This window comes from Crinia signifera, chromosome 4 (genome assembly GCF_055691185.1).
Source record: "Crinia signifera chromosome 4, ASM5569118v1, whole genome shotgun sequence".
NCBI lineage: Eukaryota > Metazoa > Chordata > Amphibia > Anura > Myobatrachidae > Crinia > Crinia signifera.
The window spans coordinates 311,868,237-311,887,267 of NC_139220.1; the positions used below are offsets into that span (position 1 = coordinate 311,868,237).

The following is a 19,031-nucleotide window of genomic DNA, read 5'->3' on the forward strand; positions in this document are numbered from 1 at the left end:
TATCAATGTCTTACAGTATATCAATGTCTTATATCAATGTACATTTGGATGTCAGCTTCTTAAATCACTTAAAGGTCTAGGCAGGCAATTCTAAATTGTTTGATGACACAATCAGGCATTTGCCTATCCTTGGATTTTTGTATGGTGTATTGGATTCTTAGTTTGTTCTGACCTATAGTGTATACAATGACAGACCAGTATCTGATTGACACGACAAACGAGTCTTGTTTGTCGTTAACAATAGAAGCATACAAAAGCTATTAAAATTTAAATAGCAGTGCAGACATAGGTATTGTGTCCCAAATGCAAGTTGTCTGTAGATAAGTTGGTGGACTGGGAGTGGGGAATACACTATATGAATGTCTTATTAGGAAGTGATTTTGTGGCAATTCTCTGCGAATGTGTATGTTACAGTATTGACTCATACAATGTGCTAATACGCCAATGTACGCAGTGTCCGGAATTGTGCACGCACGGCTGGTACATAACCGCACTGAGGCCACTCTGAGACATGTGGCTATAATATTTCGTCCAATGGTCCCAGAAAATAGATTAGAGGCGTAGATCATAAACTGCTAGATTTTCATATCAAGCACCATCTGTTCTCTCACTACGGAGTACGGAGTAAACACTTGGCACAGGTCGGTGAGTGCTGCCCGGAGACTCTCCTCTGCATAAAGGAAGCAGATGACATCACCCCCTGCAGGCAGAGTCTTTGTCCCTATCTGCAACTGCTTTAGCACATGGATCTTGGCACATGCCGGGTCGGTTCCAAACAAGTCAATGTCCAATTTGTGGGCACCCTTTACCAATGGAATTGGGAATGGAGGAGTACCAAGACTGAGGAACCGCGGGGAAGACGTATTTATTGATGAGAGAGGAGGAGTAGGAAAGTGATGGGACGGAGTAGTAGATGCGGGATTAGATGGCGTGAGGGTAGATGCAGTGGTTGCACTGTGCTCACCACTGGGTTGGTGCCTACTTGTATCACCAGTGGTGCTATCACTGGAGGCCCCTAGGACATCCCCTCTATCACATTGGTGGGAATAGAGCCAAACAATCCTCCGTTCTAGAAGTAGCTCCAGGTTGGATCTATGGGTGGTCAGAGGAAGCCAGCACTGAACCAGTCTTCCACCAGGAAGCAGCTCTTCTTCTAGCTTAGTCCCCTCAAAGAGTCCCAGCACATCAGCAGGCCCAAGGACAGAGTGGTTTATGGACCTTTCCGAAGTGTCCACCAGACTTTCCAGCAACTTGAGTCCTTCTTCAATCTGGTCAGAGGGAAGGTGCACCGATATGACAGCCTAATGGGGAAGCCAGAACATAGGAGAATGAATCACAAGGTAACACAGTGTAAGTACAGAGGAAATAACTACAACAGTGAACATGATAATTAGATGAGGGTTAGGAGACAGTACAGCACAGGGGAGATTACGTATAGTCAGCTGTGGAGGTAAAATAAGGGAAATCACGCTGGGTGGGAAGACAATGTGAGAACAGAAAACCGCAAAGCATACTCAGTCTAAAGAGGGCCAGTGGAGAAGTTGCCCATAAACCAATCAGCTTCTAGCTATCATTTATCCAGTACATTCTATAAAATGATAGATAGAATCTGATTGGTTGAATCTGACTGGTCCTCACCAGACTGTCCGATGCATCTCACCTGTGGTTGTAGTAGAGTGGAGGAGAACACAAAAAGATAGTGAAAGACAGCAATGAGCGTAACAACAAATGTCAGCGTAAAATGGCAGGCTTAAGTCAAGACAATGTGAATCTTGTACAGCCAGATGTATTTTACTGGGGAAAAAAAATACGTTCATATATTGCATCCATTAGTAAATAAGCAATCTACATATAGGGACCGATTCATAATCACTCGTAGCGATCCAAATTCGGACCCAGCCCCGATCGTTGGGGTTTCTGCATGCACATTTCTGCACATGTGCAAACCCCAACAGCGATTGGCTTTGGCGATTTACACACACGCTGGTCCATTCACTGTGGGAAGGGGGGAACACAGGGCCGGACCAAGTAAATCCCTCAGCACCATGCATGCCAGAGAGACAGAATGAGTGCTGGTGGCTAGCTGCGGCTCAGCCTGTCTGGACATCGGATCAGCTGCAGTTTGGATGCAATGCTGAAGTGTCCCATAGACCCACCTCAGAGCAAGCTTGGACAGGCACTTAGATGGTAAGAAGGTGCCCTCTCAACTACTCAGGAATGTGACAGCATTAATCCGAAGAAAGGTAAGGACCAGAGACAGTGAGAATGTCGAAAACCCGTTGAGATGAGGTCCTACTAACTAACCTTGCAGTTGATCAGGGTGTACTTCTTCAGCAAGGAGGGCGGAGGGTTCTCTGAACGGGTCATACTAACTGCTGTAACCTCAGGGTAATCAGAACGTATGGCGTCTATGCAATACTTTTGAATGACACCAGCCACCCCTTGTCCTCTCATCCAGGGCGCTACCCGAAGACCTTCCACCACCACAGTGACTCCACCATCCACCAGCACGAACGACTCAAAGCCCACCTGAGAGGAGAGAATTAAATAAGACATATACCCATCATATAACATGTAATAAATCCTACTTTAACCTAATCAAAAATTAGTATGTTGTGTTGTGCACTTGAAGACCTCAACTTAAAAAAATGTGTTATACTAAATGAATAGTCATATGTCAACCTAAACCTCTTCTGTTGAACTTGTATACAGGACTCGAAATTTTGCCATGTGACCTCATTCTTCATCTGCCCATCCAGTCCAGGCCCTCCACTTTGCTGTTCCCTGACACCCCCGACACCCCCAATTGATCTTAGTGTTCACTCTAGGATTTTTGTAGGGCATGGTGCCCCGCCCCTGAGCGGGCATCCTCCTATCACTAAGGCAGGGGCACCCCCCCCATCACGGAGCAGGCATTCTCAGTGCACACACATACATTCCAACAAACATAGATACATACATGCATATATTCATTCATGCATGCATCTATATAATAAGTTGAAGAGTGTGTGTGTTTGTGTGCGTGTCTGTTGCATTGCGAGATTGACGATCTGGGAAACCGAAGACAAATGAACAACACCACACCTGATTTGATTGCTGTCATTTATTTATTTATTTATTTGCAGTTTCTTATATAGCGCAGCAGATTCCGTTGCGCTTTACAATAGTAAACAGTGATAAAACAAACTGGGTAACAACAGACAGACATGGAGGTAGGAGGGCCCTGCTGCAAGCTTACAATCTATAGGGATATAGGAGGGAAACACAAGGACAGGCACCAGTAATAGCATAGCAGTCCCAACAAGTTACAAGTCCAGAAGGGAAGCTATATAATACATAAGTGCCTCAGAGGGTTATGCGTGTAGAACTTAAATATGATAGGCTTGCCTGAAGAGGTGAGTTTTCAGGGAACGCTTGAAAGTTTGGAGGCTAGCGGAGAGTCTAATTGTGCATGGAAGGGCATTCCATAGGATGGGAGCAGCCCGATGAAAGTCCTGTAATAGTGAATGGGAGCTAGTGATCCGCTCAGATGAGAGACGCAAATCTTGTGCAGAGCGGAGTGGTCGAGATGGGAGATATTGTGTGATAAGTGCAGAGATATATGCTGGTGCAGTATGGTTAATAGCTTTATATGCAAGTAGAAGTGTTTTATATTGAATACGGTAATATACAGGCAACCAATGGAGGGACTGGCAGAGCGGATCAGCAGACGTCATTGAGTATAGCTGTGTACACAGGGTGCAATATATTGCTCAGTGTCCAGTTTTCATCAGCGACCGAACAGGAGACTCTGCCAGGGGAGCCTCAGAGGGAAACAGCTGATCACAGGAACCAGCAACCATTAGGAGGCTGGACATGGGAGCATGCACCCGGCAATTTATCGCTGCAGCACAAACAAATCACTGGCAATATGGTCGCTCAGCGACCATATTGCCAGCGATATTGCACTGTGTGTACACAGCTTATGAATGCAAACACATTCTAACATTATGGTGGAGGCTTCGAACATTTGGGAATAATTGGGGAAATACATAGACCACACATCACATACACACTTACAGATTGTACACACACACACATCACACCATATACGCACACACAGCACATTACACACACATATATACGTAGCACACCTCACACACTTACACATTGGATAGATACACACAACACACACACATACACATACATAACACACCACAAACAGTACAACACACATCCATATACACTACAACACACCCAAAAACAGTACAACACACACAAACACACAGAACACACACACACTTATTCCCTTTTACACCAAAAATCCTGGATCCGACCCAGCATTTGGAACATGGATCTAAGCCAGGTCAGATCTGGGATTTGCACCATTTACACTGCGGTGCCTACCTGCAGTGTAAACGGAGGCAGCGCTTGAAGATGACATCATCTCCAAGCGCTGGGATAGCAATCACCCTTGCTGGGACCGCCGATCATCGCGCTGGGGGCAAGCCCAACACCAAGGAAAGCTGCTGGGCTGCCCGCAGCCCCTGTGCACCCCCCCAGTCCCCATCTGCGAGGTGAATGGATGCCGCACACAGGTTTTGTCTCAATCCAGGTGGCATAATGTTAATTTTGGCTAAATCGGGGTGGCATAATGTGAATTTTTGCTCAATCTGTGTGGCATAAGGTGAATTTTGGCTCTTTCAGTGTGGCATAATGTGAATTTTGGCTCAATCTGGGTGGCATGAGTGAATTTTGCCTCAATCCATGTGCATAACGTGAATTTTGGATTAATTTATGTAGCATAATGTGAATTTTGTCTCTTTCAGTTTGGCATAACATGAATTTTGGCTCAATCCAGGTCATGAATTTTGTATCATTCCATTTGAATTTTTTTTTGCTCATTCTGTGTTGCATAAGGGAAATTTTGGCTCTTTCCGCATGGAATAATGTTTACAGGGCAAGTGTAAGGGGGTCTACTACTGTTTTGCATAATGTGTATAAGGGGCATATGGCATGGTACACTACACTCAAGGACATGCCCCCTTTTGAGTGGCAGCACCCTCTTTTTCTGGAGTGTGCACATAACATCAGCCTTTAATTTCCCATACCTTACCATACCCCCACTTCAAAATTTCCACTTCGACTACTGCACACACACACATTTATATATACATAGCGCACCTCACACACTTACACATTGGGCAGATACACACAGCACAACACACAGTACACACAACCACATACACTACAACACACACAAAAAATGCATCATAGGTGCTAAATCTCAGGAGTGGATGTGGAATTCATCAACACATACAATATATCAACTCAGGAGCGTTGTGCTTCAAACAACAACACCACAGCTGATTTCATTGCCGTCATTGAGTATCAATGCAAACACATTCTAACATTATGGTGGAGGTTTTAACAAATTACAATCTTGGCCATCATAAGGTGACATTTTACAGCATTTTTGGAAATTAAAAAAAAAAAAAAGTTTTTTAGTTCATAATAAATAAAGGTGCAAGAAATCAGTGAAAATGCCAACGTGCGTTTCGCTTCACCATTCTCAAAGTCTCCCTTTATACCCTGCATGTATTCTGTCTTCTCCACATGGCCGTACTTACTAGCAGTAGCCTTGACCATCCACTTCTACACTAACAATCGCTAATTAGCCATTGATTTGTCTGAGGTTGCTGAGGAGGTCATGTTATGAGGTTACCATAATCTCCTTTCATGTACAGTATTATTCTTCATCTTATGAGACATTGCAGAGGTATAGGGCTGATTTTCACTGGTGAAGACTTGCATGGCTGCTGGTGACCAGGGACTCCATCATTGCACATTATTGGATTAATAAACTCTATGAGAGTAAATGGACATAAAGGCTAAAAATGGATCTCTGCATGGATTGGAGGACATGGATGCTGGTAAAATATATATGATATGCAAACATTAACACGCAAAATGTAAGTGAATATTGCAATTAAATATCACTTCATCAGGCAAGTCCAAAACATTCCAGGGGTTCAATATGGGGTGCAAGGAACCCACAAACCAGCCCAGTAAAAAACTTGTAAAAACCAGTAAGTGGGTGGACAAGGAGAGGGGGGGAGGTTTCCAGGGGGATGCTGGACACTTAACTACCTTTCCGTGTGGATGAGAGGGTCATCTAATTTTCAGGATGGTAGGCAAGTATGCTTCAAGTATATATATATATATATATATATATATATATATATATATATATATATATATATATATATATATATATATATAGCCTGTGCCTTGGTACCCTCAGGACGTTTTGGATAGCTTCAATAGGAAACAAACAGTGGCACTCGGAGGTCTTTGTAAAAAAGGTATATTTTTAAGGCATTTGAAAAAAAGTGACCGACATTTCGGAGCTGGCACGCTCCATCTTCAAGGTGAACTGTGAGATAAAATAGAGTGATACATGCTTACCTTAAATAAGGTGCCTTCCCTCCTGCTCTGTTTCCCGGTCCCGCCGTGGACGCCACACCCATAGGGCCGGCCAACATGTGCGGCTCAATAAAAACAAGAACCGCGGTGTGTCAATAGTCTATAATCTTTCCTCCAGAACGCTCAGTAAGGAGGAGTTGAAGGCACTGGAGCATGGCTTATCTTTCGTCTACACTACTGAATACGACGCGTTGACATGGAATCCAGATGTACACAGGTTTGGGCGGATTATCAGACGTAACGAATTCTGCCAAAATCAGCCGACACCAGCTATAAGTAAACCACATCACGATTTTGTAGTAAAACACAGCAGTTCGACCCTCAATCACAGAACGCCTCCATCACGTCATATTTGCGCTTACTGGATGATTCAGTAAATAGATACACTCCAGCAACACACCCCACGCATAACAACTTATGCAAAGGAGAATTGTATGCACTAAGACAACTTGGCCGATATAAAGATGTCGTGTTTAAGACGGCCGACAAAGAGGACGGGGTCGTCATCCAAGACCTGACAGATTATGTGGCTGAAATCGAATGTCAATTGACAGATCATACAGTTTATGAACTACTGCAGTCTGATCCCACTGCCCGATATAAGGATGAACTAGACAGACAAGCACAGACAAGATGCATGTGCTGGGGGCCTAATATCCACTAAGCTGAAGACCGCCTTAACACAAGATCATCCTACGGTACCCGTATTTTTTACGGTACCGAAAATTCATAAAAGTCTGAGCAGCCCACCAGGGCGTCCGATAATAAGTGCTCGTAAGTCCATCTATGAACCAATCTCCAGATTTCTGGACAGTATAGTACAGCCACTGTTCAAAAGAACTACATTAAGGATACCACAGCCTTTTTGAAAACTCTATCCATGTTTCAAAGGGTCCCAGATGAAACTCTGCTGGTGACCATGGATGTCACCAGCCTCTATACTTGCATCCTCCAGGGACAGGGGTTGAGTGCAATGAGAGACTTTCTGTTTGAAAACAACATGACTTCACTGGATCTCTCTCTGTTCATGGACCTCATCCGACTGACACTCACTAAAAACTACTTCCTATTTAATGGAAAATTTTACCGACAACTGTCTGGATGTTCAATAGCGAGTTGTGTCTCCCCATCATTTGCAAACATCTACATGTTTGGAGCTAAGAAGGAATTTTTTCACGAGCATCCACAAACTTCCCGTAAGATCCTGCTCCTCACAAGGTACATAGACGACTTGTTTATGTTATGGTCGGGAGATAAACAAGAACTTAACACCTTGATTAGCAACGTCAATGGGAAATTGCCCCCATTTAAATTGACAATGCAGTGCTCGAGGTACACGTCAACTACTTGGATGTGAAGTAAACCTGGAAGGAGGCACTATAAAAACTATGCTGTATGTCAAACCAACCAACAAGAATACGATCTTACGGGCGAACAGCTTCCATCCCATTGCTCTACAAAAAACAACCAAAATCACAGATGCTAAGAGCAGCAAGGATAGTCAGCGAACCTGAAAAACTTCCAGAGATACTTGATGACTTCATCTTGAAGTTCACACAGGTGATCTTGAAGTTCACAAGGGGGGAACAATAAATCACTCCTGATACAACAAAAGGAGGAAGTGCTAAAAATGAACAGGGAAACCCTACTGACAGCCAAAGTGATGAAAAGCAAGAAGCAGCGGGAAAAACTACCCATGGTCACCAAGCTCAATGTTAGCAGTGCAGTGCAATCAAGGGCCACCAGGGCCCTAAGGCCCATAGTCAAGACTGATAAGAGCCTACCTGGCTTCAACAAGAAGAGACCCACGCAGTGTTAAAGACATCATTGTCCACAGCGACATCACAGGGTTTGCTGAGAAAAAAACTAAAGCAGATTTCCTTACCAAACCCCCGGGATGTTATAAGTGCCTGAAATGCACAACGTGCGAAAACATGATTACAGGGACATCGTACACACATCCAGTAGATAACAGGACTTTTCCCATCAAACACATTCTTACGTGCAGATCTACACATATAGTGTACGTCAGGGGTGGCCAAACTGGTCCTTGAGATCTACCAACGGTCCATGTTTTCCAGATCACCTAGCTGGTGCACAGCTGTAGTCAATACTAACTATCACATTTTCAAACCTGCTGCATTCATTCCTACTATAGATCCACAGGTTGCCTGGAAAACATGAACCAATGGTAGATCTTGAGGACAGGTTTGGCCACCCCTGGTGTACGTGATACAATGTCCTTGCAGAAAAAAAAATTTCCATAGGGAAGACAGTCAGGACCATGAGAGAAAGGATGGCCATGCAAAGGTCCGCTAAAAGCAGCATGGGAAGGCAAGGACAACAAGCAGCCTGTCGCCAAGCACTTCACAACATCCAAGCACAAACTGAGGGACCTAAAACCCATAGCCACAGACCACATACCAGAGTCTATCCGTGGAGGAGACAGAGGAGGCATCTTATTAAGGTTCGAAACAAGATGGATACACCGCTTGAATGCAATCAAGCCGTATGGACTGAATGAGCGCTTACCACTGGGAACATTACTATTTTTCGGACCATAAGACGCACCTGACCATAAGACGCACCTAGTTTTTAGAGGAGGAAAACAAGAAAAAAATATTCTGAACCCAAATAGTGTAATATAATATTATATTACACTATTTGTCACACAATATACTATAGACATTGTTTGACAGGCAGCCACACATGCACAGCGATAGTCACAGTACAGAGCAGCTTTTTAAGGCATATGAGAACCTTTTTACCTCACAACATACAGTATAGGGAACTTAAAAAAATCCCCATTCATTTTAAATTGAAGCAGCAAAAATATTGGTTATCATGGCTTTTCACTTAAAGCACTCAGTGGAAGGAGGAGGTGAGCCGAGGGAGTCACTTTATTATAGCAAAATATTTAACAGCAGTTTAACAGCAAACCTTGGCATTTGCAGTATGACAGAAATCACTACACACACACTCTCTCACACACACACACACACACGTTCATTTAACAGCGGTACATACACACACTGTAGACACAGGTTCATTTAACAGCAGCACACACACCTACTGTGTAGACACAGGTTCCCCGCGAACAGCCTGTCAGCTTACACTGCCCAAAGCGCTCTGAGGAAGGAGGAGGTGAGGAGAGGAGCGGTCGGAGTCACGTGATGCCGGCTGATGCGGACGCTCTGCTGCCGCACTCTCAGAGATGCTGGGATCAAGATGACGGCGAAGCAGCAGCAGCAGCCAGCCAGGACCCGCCGCTACCCGCCGCCGCAGCTACCGGCACCCGATATCTGCTGCCTCTCCCATCCAGCGCAGGGAGCGCTACAATAAGGTTTTTTCCCCTCTATGCTGCATATTCGCACCATAAGACGCATGTACTTTTTCCCCCACATTTTTGGGGAGAAAAAGTGCGTCTTATAGTCCGAAAAATACGGTAACTCTGCAACCATCCTAGGGATCCGAGACTCTTCGTTTCCAGTTAACATCCATTATCTAATTCCCATTAACGAGCCACCAAGTCCTCATATTAAGATGAGATTACTTATAGGTACTTATACTTCTCAGGAAAGTGAGCAATTAAATTCCAACTTATGAACCCCGGTTCAGGTCCAAGTATTCACTTCGGTATACGTTACCTTGTGACAAAAGGGAGCGTGCTGCACAGTTTTTGTGCACAGTTACAGCCAGTATAATATTCATTTTCAACATTTGCTCAGCGACATTACATCCCCTGCAGATGGTATGATAGCAATAGTCTTGCTCTTTATTTATGTAAACTAACATTACTATTTTTAATATTAATTTATTTTAATATTTATTATGACATGCATTGTCTCTCTTCATTCGCTATGGCCCTTATTCAGATCTGATTGCAGTACAAATTTGTTTTTTGCACTGCAGGTCGGGCAGATGTAAATGAGTTAAATTTGGGTGGGGTGTGTTTAAACTGAAATCTAAATTGCAGTGTAAAAATAATACTGCCAGTATTTACCCTGCACAGAAACAAAATAACTCATATATATATATATATATATATATATATATATATATATACACACATATATATATATATATATATATATATATATATACATGTGTGTGTGTATATATATATATATATATATATATATATATATATATATATATATATATATACGCCATACTGTTCTTGATAAAAGTCACAGGGCACTGAAACTTTGGACACTTACAGTTGTGTTATTGCCTTTATTACCATCCGTGAGTGCCGCCGTTGGTTGGATGCATTTGTATGTACCCGCTGGTCTGACGGGGATCTATTGGAAGGTACCGGGCAAGTTGAATTGCATGGCCTGAGGAGTGCCGTCCACATGAATTGTGTATTAATATATATATGGTATTTCAACTAGCGCGGCATAAGAGATTTTGTTTTATATATGACGATTTATAACAAATAATTTTTTACATATAACAAAAAATGTGTTATTTTTTTTTTTCTAACAAAAAGGTTTTTTTTAGAAATAATATTATGAAGTTCATATATATTCATTTGATGTATCAATGAATTCTGATGTACCGATAATTTTTTAATAGATTGGTACTGATTCTGACTGTACCAATTTTTATTGTATGGATTTCTTATTGTATGGATTTGCATGCTAAGAGATAATATGTACTAAATTGTATTTTATATGCATGTTTTTTATTGTAAAAGCTTGATGTATATTTACTTTGAAAAATTGCATTGTCTGTATGGAAATGTACCATGCTAGATTTATATATGTTATCCGGCAAGGCTCCAAGGGTGCAGCTAATTTGAGCAGATTGCATCTACCGACATCTGTGAGAGTGGGTGGAGGATAAAAGAGGCAACTGACCGTCGCTAGGCCAGCCCTCTGACGAAGTCGATGATGAAACGCGTTGGGGCGTGGCCTAGCGACGTCAGTAAGAACTAAGGAACCTTGGTGTAAGCAGTGCCTAGGATTACACGGTGCTGGGCACCTATTCATGCTGATTGTGTCTGCGGTACCCTATACCGCCTGTCTTGGTTTGTGATCCTAACCTACCCTACCCTTGTTACCTGTTTTCAATAAATTTACATCTTTCATCTGCACTATGGAGCGCCTGTTCTTATTCTGCTTTTAGATATATTTATATATATATATATATATATATATATAAATATAAATGCTGGGAGAACAGCTGGCACTCTCTCGGTCTTTGAAATAAATCAGCCGCACACAGAGGGTAGAGTTATAACCTCTGTGTGCGGCTGATTTAATTCAAAGACTGAGAGAGTGCCAGCTGTTCTCTCAGCATTTGCATATCCCCTTGAGTGGGCACCCCGGCAGATGATCCTGGCAGCCTGAGTGCCGGTCCTTTCAAGCGCTATATACAGTATATATATATATATATATATATATATGAACAAACAGAGGGTACAGAGTGTGCTTATGATATACTAATATGCATATCATGTAAAAGATATTTATTTATAGCAGGTTTTACCTTTATAATATTTTGTATACAAAAGATAAAAACAAACAAATACAATTCAGTTCGTATCCTGTATGTGGTTCATTCACAGCATGTGATCAAAACATATGAATCTGGCCCAACGCGTTTCGTCAGCTAGGTGACTTCATCAGGGGCGAATAGTAGTTTCAAAAGTAATGATACTAGTAAGATGTCAATATGGATATAACCATAAGGGTAGGTAGGAGCATCTCCTTCTTAGGAGTTAGTTAAACAAGAATCCAATATGAAATTCAAAACAGATCGATGATCATCAAAACAGTGAATCCCTTCATACAATCAGGAACAGATTAAACAGCCCAGCAGTAGGTTCTTAAAGGTTCAGACAACCACAAAGGAATTTACAATGGTCCCAGGTAGGTGTGTTAGCTCTGAAGTCCAAAGCTGGAATCAGCTGTAGGTGCATGTGTTCACATCAAGGTCCAACCAGCAAGTGATGTGAACACATGCACCTACACAACAGGAACAGCCAAAAAATTTATCCTGAAAAAACCTTCCTGAAAAAACTTGTTAGAGGACATATTCTCCCTTGAAAATTAGAGGACTTAAAGAGGTCATTATTATATCTAATCGTAACTGGACCACACTGTATGCAAGTTTTCATCTAGCTAAATAGGGGGCCATCTTAACCCCATTCAAAAGGGTTCTCTACTAAGAATCTTTAATGAGAAGGACTTGAAAAAAGAAAAACTTTGTCCTTATCTCATATTGATTACAGGATCTCACCTTAAAAGGCGGCAGACCCAATTCAGAAGGGGTCATCCAACATACCAAAGGGCCAGCCTATAAAATCTATCATATACAACAAGAGAGAAAAAATCCTTGCTAGATTCATTGAAGATTTGTTTAAAACTTACATACCCCTGATGAAGTCTCACAACGAGACGAAACGCGTTGGGTTTATGTTTTATCCATAATCTTGTGAAAAATACACCTCTGACAAGAATTTAACATGGAAAAACTGTTTTAAATACAATTTTTTTAATAAATGTTTTATGTTTTTTATGTTTAAGACTTTTTGTGTATGTATTATAAAGTAAAGAGAGACAGGAATTACCATCTAACATTGTAGGGCGCCTGGTAACACTATTGTGGGTATATATATATAATATATATATATATATATATATATATATATATATATATATATATATATATATATATATGTAAAAACACATGATATTGGATATATAGGGGAAGCACTAGCAATAACCTTGGCCATCCACTTCTAATTAGGTTGGTTGTTTCTAGGTGGTTATGTTATTTGGGTGCTGTTGGCTCCTGTTATGTTCTATTTTCTGCTTTATGAGATAAGACAGATGATTAGTCAGAGCAGAAACTGTGGCTGAAGACTTGCTGTCTGCTGGTGAACAGGGCTAGTCACCTCTATGGAATTAATTATAACCCCCTGTACGCAGAGCCTAGTACTGGATCTCTGCATGGATTGGAGGAAGGGGATGCAGGTACCGGCCAGGCCCCACCTGAGCCACACTCACCACTTTGCCATCACATTTGGCCAGAAACATCCTCCGACGAGGGTCCTTCAGCCATGCATGGTACCTATATGGCAGATAGTCAGTTCCTTTGTATATTCCACCAGAGATGGACATCACCTCCTCATAGTCACCAGCGGTGGCCGGCTGGATGGTTACTCCTGACATGCTGAAGGGACGCGTCCGGTGAGTGCGGCAGCTGAATTCTGATTCTTATGATATAATCGTCCAAAGTCTATGAAACCTGCCACACCCTGGGCCCAATAAATATCACACAACTCGTTATAGCCAATGTCATTTATTAACTACTAATGTACAAATGGGCAGAATACCAGAAAACAGAATAGTGGCATTACTGATATTAGGTTCAACTAAAATACTTTGGCTGAAACCGGGAACATTTTTAAGATACAAAAAGCACATAGAGGAAATATAAAGAACTGTAGGCGCATTTTCTTTCATATTTAATATTTTCTCAACGAATGAGTCTTTTAAACAGCGTTCACATTTATCATGAGATTGAACTTTCCTTCTGGTGGTTCACTGCAACTTGAATTAATGTTTATTTTGCAATACATCAGTCCTTTTACTGTAGATTCCGGCATCATACCTCTTGCCTGAGACCATACAGGGTGTTCACCACCTTCCCTTCTCCTACAAGCCCTACACTAGTTTCCCTTCCCTTTCAGAATCCAACTCAAGCTCCTCACTTACAAAGCCCTCCCCCATTCCTTTACCATTTACATCACTGACCTAATTTCTCTTTACACTACCGCCAGTCCCCTTCGCTCCACAAATGCACCCTACCTCTCCTGCTTACTGGTTACTTCCTCCCACTCCTACCTTCAAGATTTGTCATGTGCTGCTCCCTACCACTGGAACTCTCTACCTCTCTCTCCCTCAGACTCTCCACTTCTCAACACAACTTCAAATGGGCTCTTAAGACCCACTTCTTCACCAAACCCAGCCATCTAATACCCTAAGCAGATTGCAGCAAGCATGGCAATCAGCTTGCGATGCTTGTCGCCAGTGTCCGCATGCATAATGGCATTTATTAAGGCCGTATGTATGAAGAATTTGGCAAAGGACAGATTTTGTGGTAAGCGCCGCTCTTTGTGATAATAGGACATCTGAGGTTTGGACCTGGAGTCCAATCTAAGGACACAATATATGAGCCATGGGGTACATGCCGGCATTATACACATGTGCAGCAGTATATACTGCTGGAGATTCACTGAGTTTTGATAAGAGATGTGCAGAATGGGTAGCCAGGTGAGGCACTGCCTCACCTGCCATAGACTTTTTACTACAGAGTTTTGACTATACAAATGAATAGATTTATAAAAATAAGATTTTTTTTTAATATTTTCTTTGTATTTTTGACATATTTAATAAATTCAAAACTCTGGCATATACGCTAGTATGACAGGAAAGGTTGTGCCTCACCTGCCTCACCCTACCGCATGCCACTAATCCAGGGGTGCGCACACCACTGGGGATGCTGGGAGGGATCCAGTTGGAGTGCCGCACAAAAACGCAGGCAGACCCGGCTGTTAGGAATCTGCTTCACGAGCAGGGCCCTCTCCTCTCATGTGACTATCTTACTTACACCATCTTCGATGGCATCAAATCCTGCGGTTTGTCTCCACCCTGATCATTATTACCTAAACTTAAACAGTTGAACCAATTTTTCATTGCAAGTTATTTACTTTAAGTTACTTTCCAAATGTCCCACTTTAAAGAACAGAATACCTCTGCAGAAACTTCACCCAACAGTTCATCCCCATTCCCTATGGTGCTGCCAAATATCTCTTGGGCCCAATTCAGAACTGATCGCAGGCAGGGGCACCGATTTCTATTTTTTTCTGGTGGGTGCTCTCCCCATCACAGACCACCGCCCCCCTCCTCCCCCCCCACACACACAGACTGCCACGCATGCCCGCTCGCGCACCCCCACCCCCACACACAGACTGCTGCCCCCCCCCCACACACACACACGGCATGCAGCCGGAAGAGTTCCAGCCTCTGTCACTCACTGCCTCAATGACTTCCGTGACACGGCGCAGGCGACATCGCTGCACCTCTGGCACCAGATCACCAGCGCCCGACCTCTCCCGGCTGCACACAGCAATCACCAGGCTGGCTCCATCTGGTGTCACAGCGGATATGATGTCAGCAGCAGGGTCCCTGCGGAAGATGAGAACTAGTAGCGGTATTAATACCGCTACTAGTTCCCATCCACCGAAGGGACCCCCGCTGCTGACAGCATTTCCTCTGCTGGGACCATGCTGCCGTAGCCCGTGGGTGCTCCTCAATTTCCGTGGGTGCTCGGGCCCCGGAGCACCCACGGTTTCGGCGCCTATGATCGCAGGACTGCGAATTTGCACCGCAGCTGATTTTTCAATGCGCATGTGTGCGGTTAGCAGCGCACATGTGGAAGGCTGTCCTGCGATGAAATCCTGAAAATATATCTATTCTCACGCCGTTTGCAGGGTGATTGACAGGAAGTAGAAGTCTGGGGGGGGGGGGGGGTTCGGCCGTTTAGTGGGAGTGCTAAGAAAAACGCTGGGAGTGTTGGGGAAAACGCATCTGTTCGTAGGCTGCATGTATATGCAGCGTAATGAACAGGTCTGAATGAGGCTCTTTGTGTCCAGTCTGAGGACGGGATGCACTAAGGGAAAAATGCGGTAAAATCCCCGTTAACGGGGTTTTTACCGCATTTTGATATGCAGGAAAACCTGCACGCCGGGTTTTCGCTGTGGGCGGTATCGCCCCATAGAAGCCTATGGGCTTCTTGTTGCATCAGGCGGATAAGGGAGGAGGAGGAGCCGCTGGGGAGCCATCGGGGACCCGCTACACATCCCATCTTAACGCAAGAGCTGTCCTTTGCAATAATTATTACATACGTTAGGTTAGAGCATATGCGATAATTATCTATGCGGGGGGGCTGCGGATGATAGTGCAGCCCACCCTGAGCCTGAACCCGCAGATTGCCCGCATGTACAGTACTGAGCCTTAGTGATGTCACTGCCTAGTGATGGCCTGTATCAGTATAAAGATGTATTCAGAGAAACAGCTGTCTCCATTGCTACCATCACTTCATTGTTAGATGACAGGGAAATCACAAATAGCTCAAAAAGAAGGGGGCGGCTCCGACGTATGTATAGAAATGTACGTCTCCAAGACTGCCGCCACATGCTAAATCGTGTTCCTTTCATAGGCTTGAAATATCAGGAAACTCCAAGCAAAATGGTAATGAATCGGATTATCCTGAATGATGTGACGTCTACGACTGACACGATGCGAGGAAGCTTAATTCAGCTCCACGGCGCCCGAGATAAGAGGACGCTATAGAAGCCTTCAGATGTAAATATAAACACAATCCGCTCATCAGGAGCGATGATAGCTTATTCTTGTAGATGATGAGTATTACTGGTGCCCGGCGGAGCTCAAGTGCACACAGATGTCTTGTGGAGAGAAGAGAACACGCACAGTCTGATTCCGTCTCTGCGGCATTTGTGCCAATGCGTTATCAGCACCTCAGCCTGTGCTGGGCTGGGTGCCTATTCAGGCTTCACCTGGATGGCAGGCGTGACTCAGCTTTGTTAGCCCCCAACTGGGCAAAACCATGCAGGTGGGGCAGATGTAACATGAGCAGAGAGAGTTAGATTTGTGTGAGTTATTTTGTTTCTGTGCAGGGCAAAAATATTGGCTGCTTTATATTTACAATGTCATTTAGATTTCAGTTTGAACACACCCCCACCCAAATCTAGCTCTCTCTGCAACTGTTACATCTGCCCCGCCTGCAGTGCAGCATGGTTTCGGCCAGTTGAGCGTTTTTTTTTTTTTTTTGCTTAGCTAACAAACCCGAGTACTGCGATCTGTAGATGAAGGACTTTTAGCAGTACCTAGAAACCTTGTTCATCTGGGGGTCGAACTTTTAGCCATGTGGCTCTGCCGCATTGGAACTCAGTTCCCCGCACAGTTACAGACTCAAGACTTTCCTGGGTACTCTTTACCTAGAACGGCGCCAGCGATTGAAATCGCGGTCGTCGGGGGTAAAAATCGCGGTCATCGCGGTCATCGCGGGTAAATCGGGATGGCCGCGATGACCGCGATGACCGCGATTTTCCCATAGGGAACAATGTTAAAAAGGCAGATTGACCGCGATTTGACTGTTAAATGCCTCAATGGACCCGATTTGGCCCTAGGAATCAATGTTAAATGGGCCACAGAGCCCAAATAAGCACAATTAACCCTTAAATGTCCCCCCCAATTTTTAACACCACCCCACGATCCACGCGAACCCGAAGCGTGGCGAGCGCAGCGAGCCCGCGAGGGGCGGCGGTACGCGTCCTCCGACCTTTTCATGCCCTACTATCCACTAGGGCGTGGAGTGAGAATATAATAGTGTGGCGAGCGCAGCGAGCCACCGAGCCCGAAGCGTGGCGAGCGGACGCGGATACCTTCACAGTTATACGCGTCCCCTCGCGGGCTTCACAGGTGTCCGTGGCGACGCCGACACCTGTGAAGCCCGCGAGGGGACGCGTCTACCTGTGAAGGTATCCGCGTCCCCTCGCGGGGCTCGCTGCGCTCGCCACGCTTCGGGCTCGGTGGCTCGCTGCGCTCGCCACACTATTATATTCTCACTCCACGCCCTAGTGGATAGTAGGGCATGAAAAGGTCGGAGGACGCGTACCGCCGCCCCTCGCGGGCTCGCTGCGCTCGCCACGCTTCGGGTTCGCGTGGATCGTGGGGTGGCGTTAAAAATTGGGGGGGACATTTAAGGGTTAATGGGCTCTGTGGCCCATTTAACATTGATTTCTATGGCCAAATCGGGTCCATTGAGCCATTTAACAGTAAAATCGGGTCCATCGCGCCTTTTAACATTGATTCCTATGGGAAATCGGGAGCATCGCGTCGCGGGCATCGCGGGTACATTTATGGCCGGCCGCGACGCGACCGACACGATTTCCATGTTTAACATGGGTTTCAATGGGAAATCGCGGGCATCGCGTCGGTCGCGTCGCGGCCACACATAAATGTACCCGCGATGCCCACGACGGGCGCCGTTCTAGGTAAAGAGTACCCTTTCCTGTTTACTCAAGCATTTCCATAATTCCCTTAAGTGTCGTTTATGAAAAGCTTTTCTGTACTTCATTGTTCCTGTACTGTATTACATTTATTCTACCCGTTAAGCGCCTTGAGTCGTATTAGAGAAAGAGGGCTATATAAATGAAATGATTATTATTAATGATAATAGAGCCAGCCTAGGATTGGTGAAAGTGTCAGTGGTGCACTAATGGTTAATGGGGGACACTAGTACAGACCCTGAGATTCAGAGGGGCCTTGGGCACTCAGAAACCCTAATAAGAGGTTTATCTTATTATCTACCCTTAATAATGAGGTAATCAGGCATGGCGTAGGCCTGTAATGATGCAGAGGTGGACAAAGTAGGACGGTGGAGGGTATTTGCTTCCTTTCTCATCACGGGATTGTCACTGTGGGGAACGTCTGGCCCCTGAGCGGACAGGATCCGGTCGGACGGGT

The 19,031-nt window shown here is 44.3% G+C and overlaps 1 protein-coding gene and 1 long non-coding RNA gene across 2 annotated transcripts; one reads left to right on the forward strand and one right to left on the reverse strand.

Moving 5' to 3' along the window:
* Window positions 1-131: 131 nt before the first annotated feature.
* On the forward strand, window positions 132-17,505 carry LOC146075823 (uncharacterized). Its single transcript, XR_014473638.1, has 3 exons — window positions 132-1,350; window positions 13,407-13,667; window positions 16,702-17,505. It is a non-coding gene; the product is annotated as an uncharacterized LOC146075823 (long non-coding RNA).
* LOC146075822 (putative N-acetyltransferase 16) lies at window positions 305-13,724 on the reverse strand. Its single transcript, XM_083185457.1, has 3 exons — window positions 13,485-13,724; window positions 2,305-2,529; window positions 305-1,301 (listed from the first exon to the last, which is right to left on the reverse strand). The coding sequence occupies exons 1-3, from the start codon at window positions 13,647-13,649 to the stop codon at window positions 576-578; spliced, it is 1,116 nt and encodes a 371-aa protein (XP_083041583.1). The 5' UTR covers window positions 13,650-13,724; the 3' UTR covers window positions 305-575.
* Window positions 17,506-19,031: the final 1,526 nt, after the last annotated feature.

Coding starts and splice junctions, on each gene's coding strand:
- LOC146075822 (XM_083185457.1), bottom strand. CDS start 13,649: ATGTCAGGAGTAACCATCCAGCCGGCCACCGCTGGTGACTATGAGGAG. Junction 2,530..13,484: donor CCAAATGTGATGGCAAAGTG/GTGAGTGTGGCT, acceptor CTCTCCTCTCAG/GTGGGCTTTGAGTCGTTCGT. Junction 1,302..2,304: donor ACACCCTGATCAACTGCAAG/GTTAGTTAGTAG, acceptor CTTCCCCATTAG/GCTGTCATATCGGTGCACCT.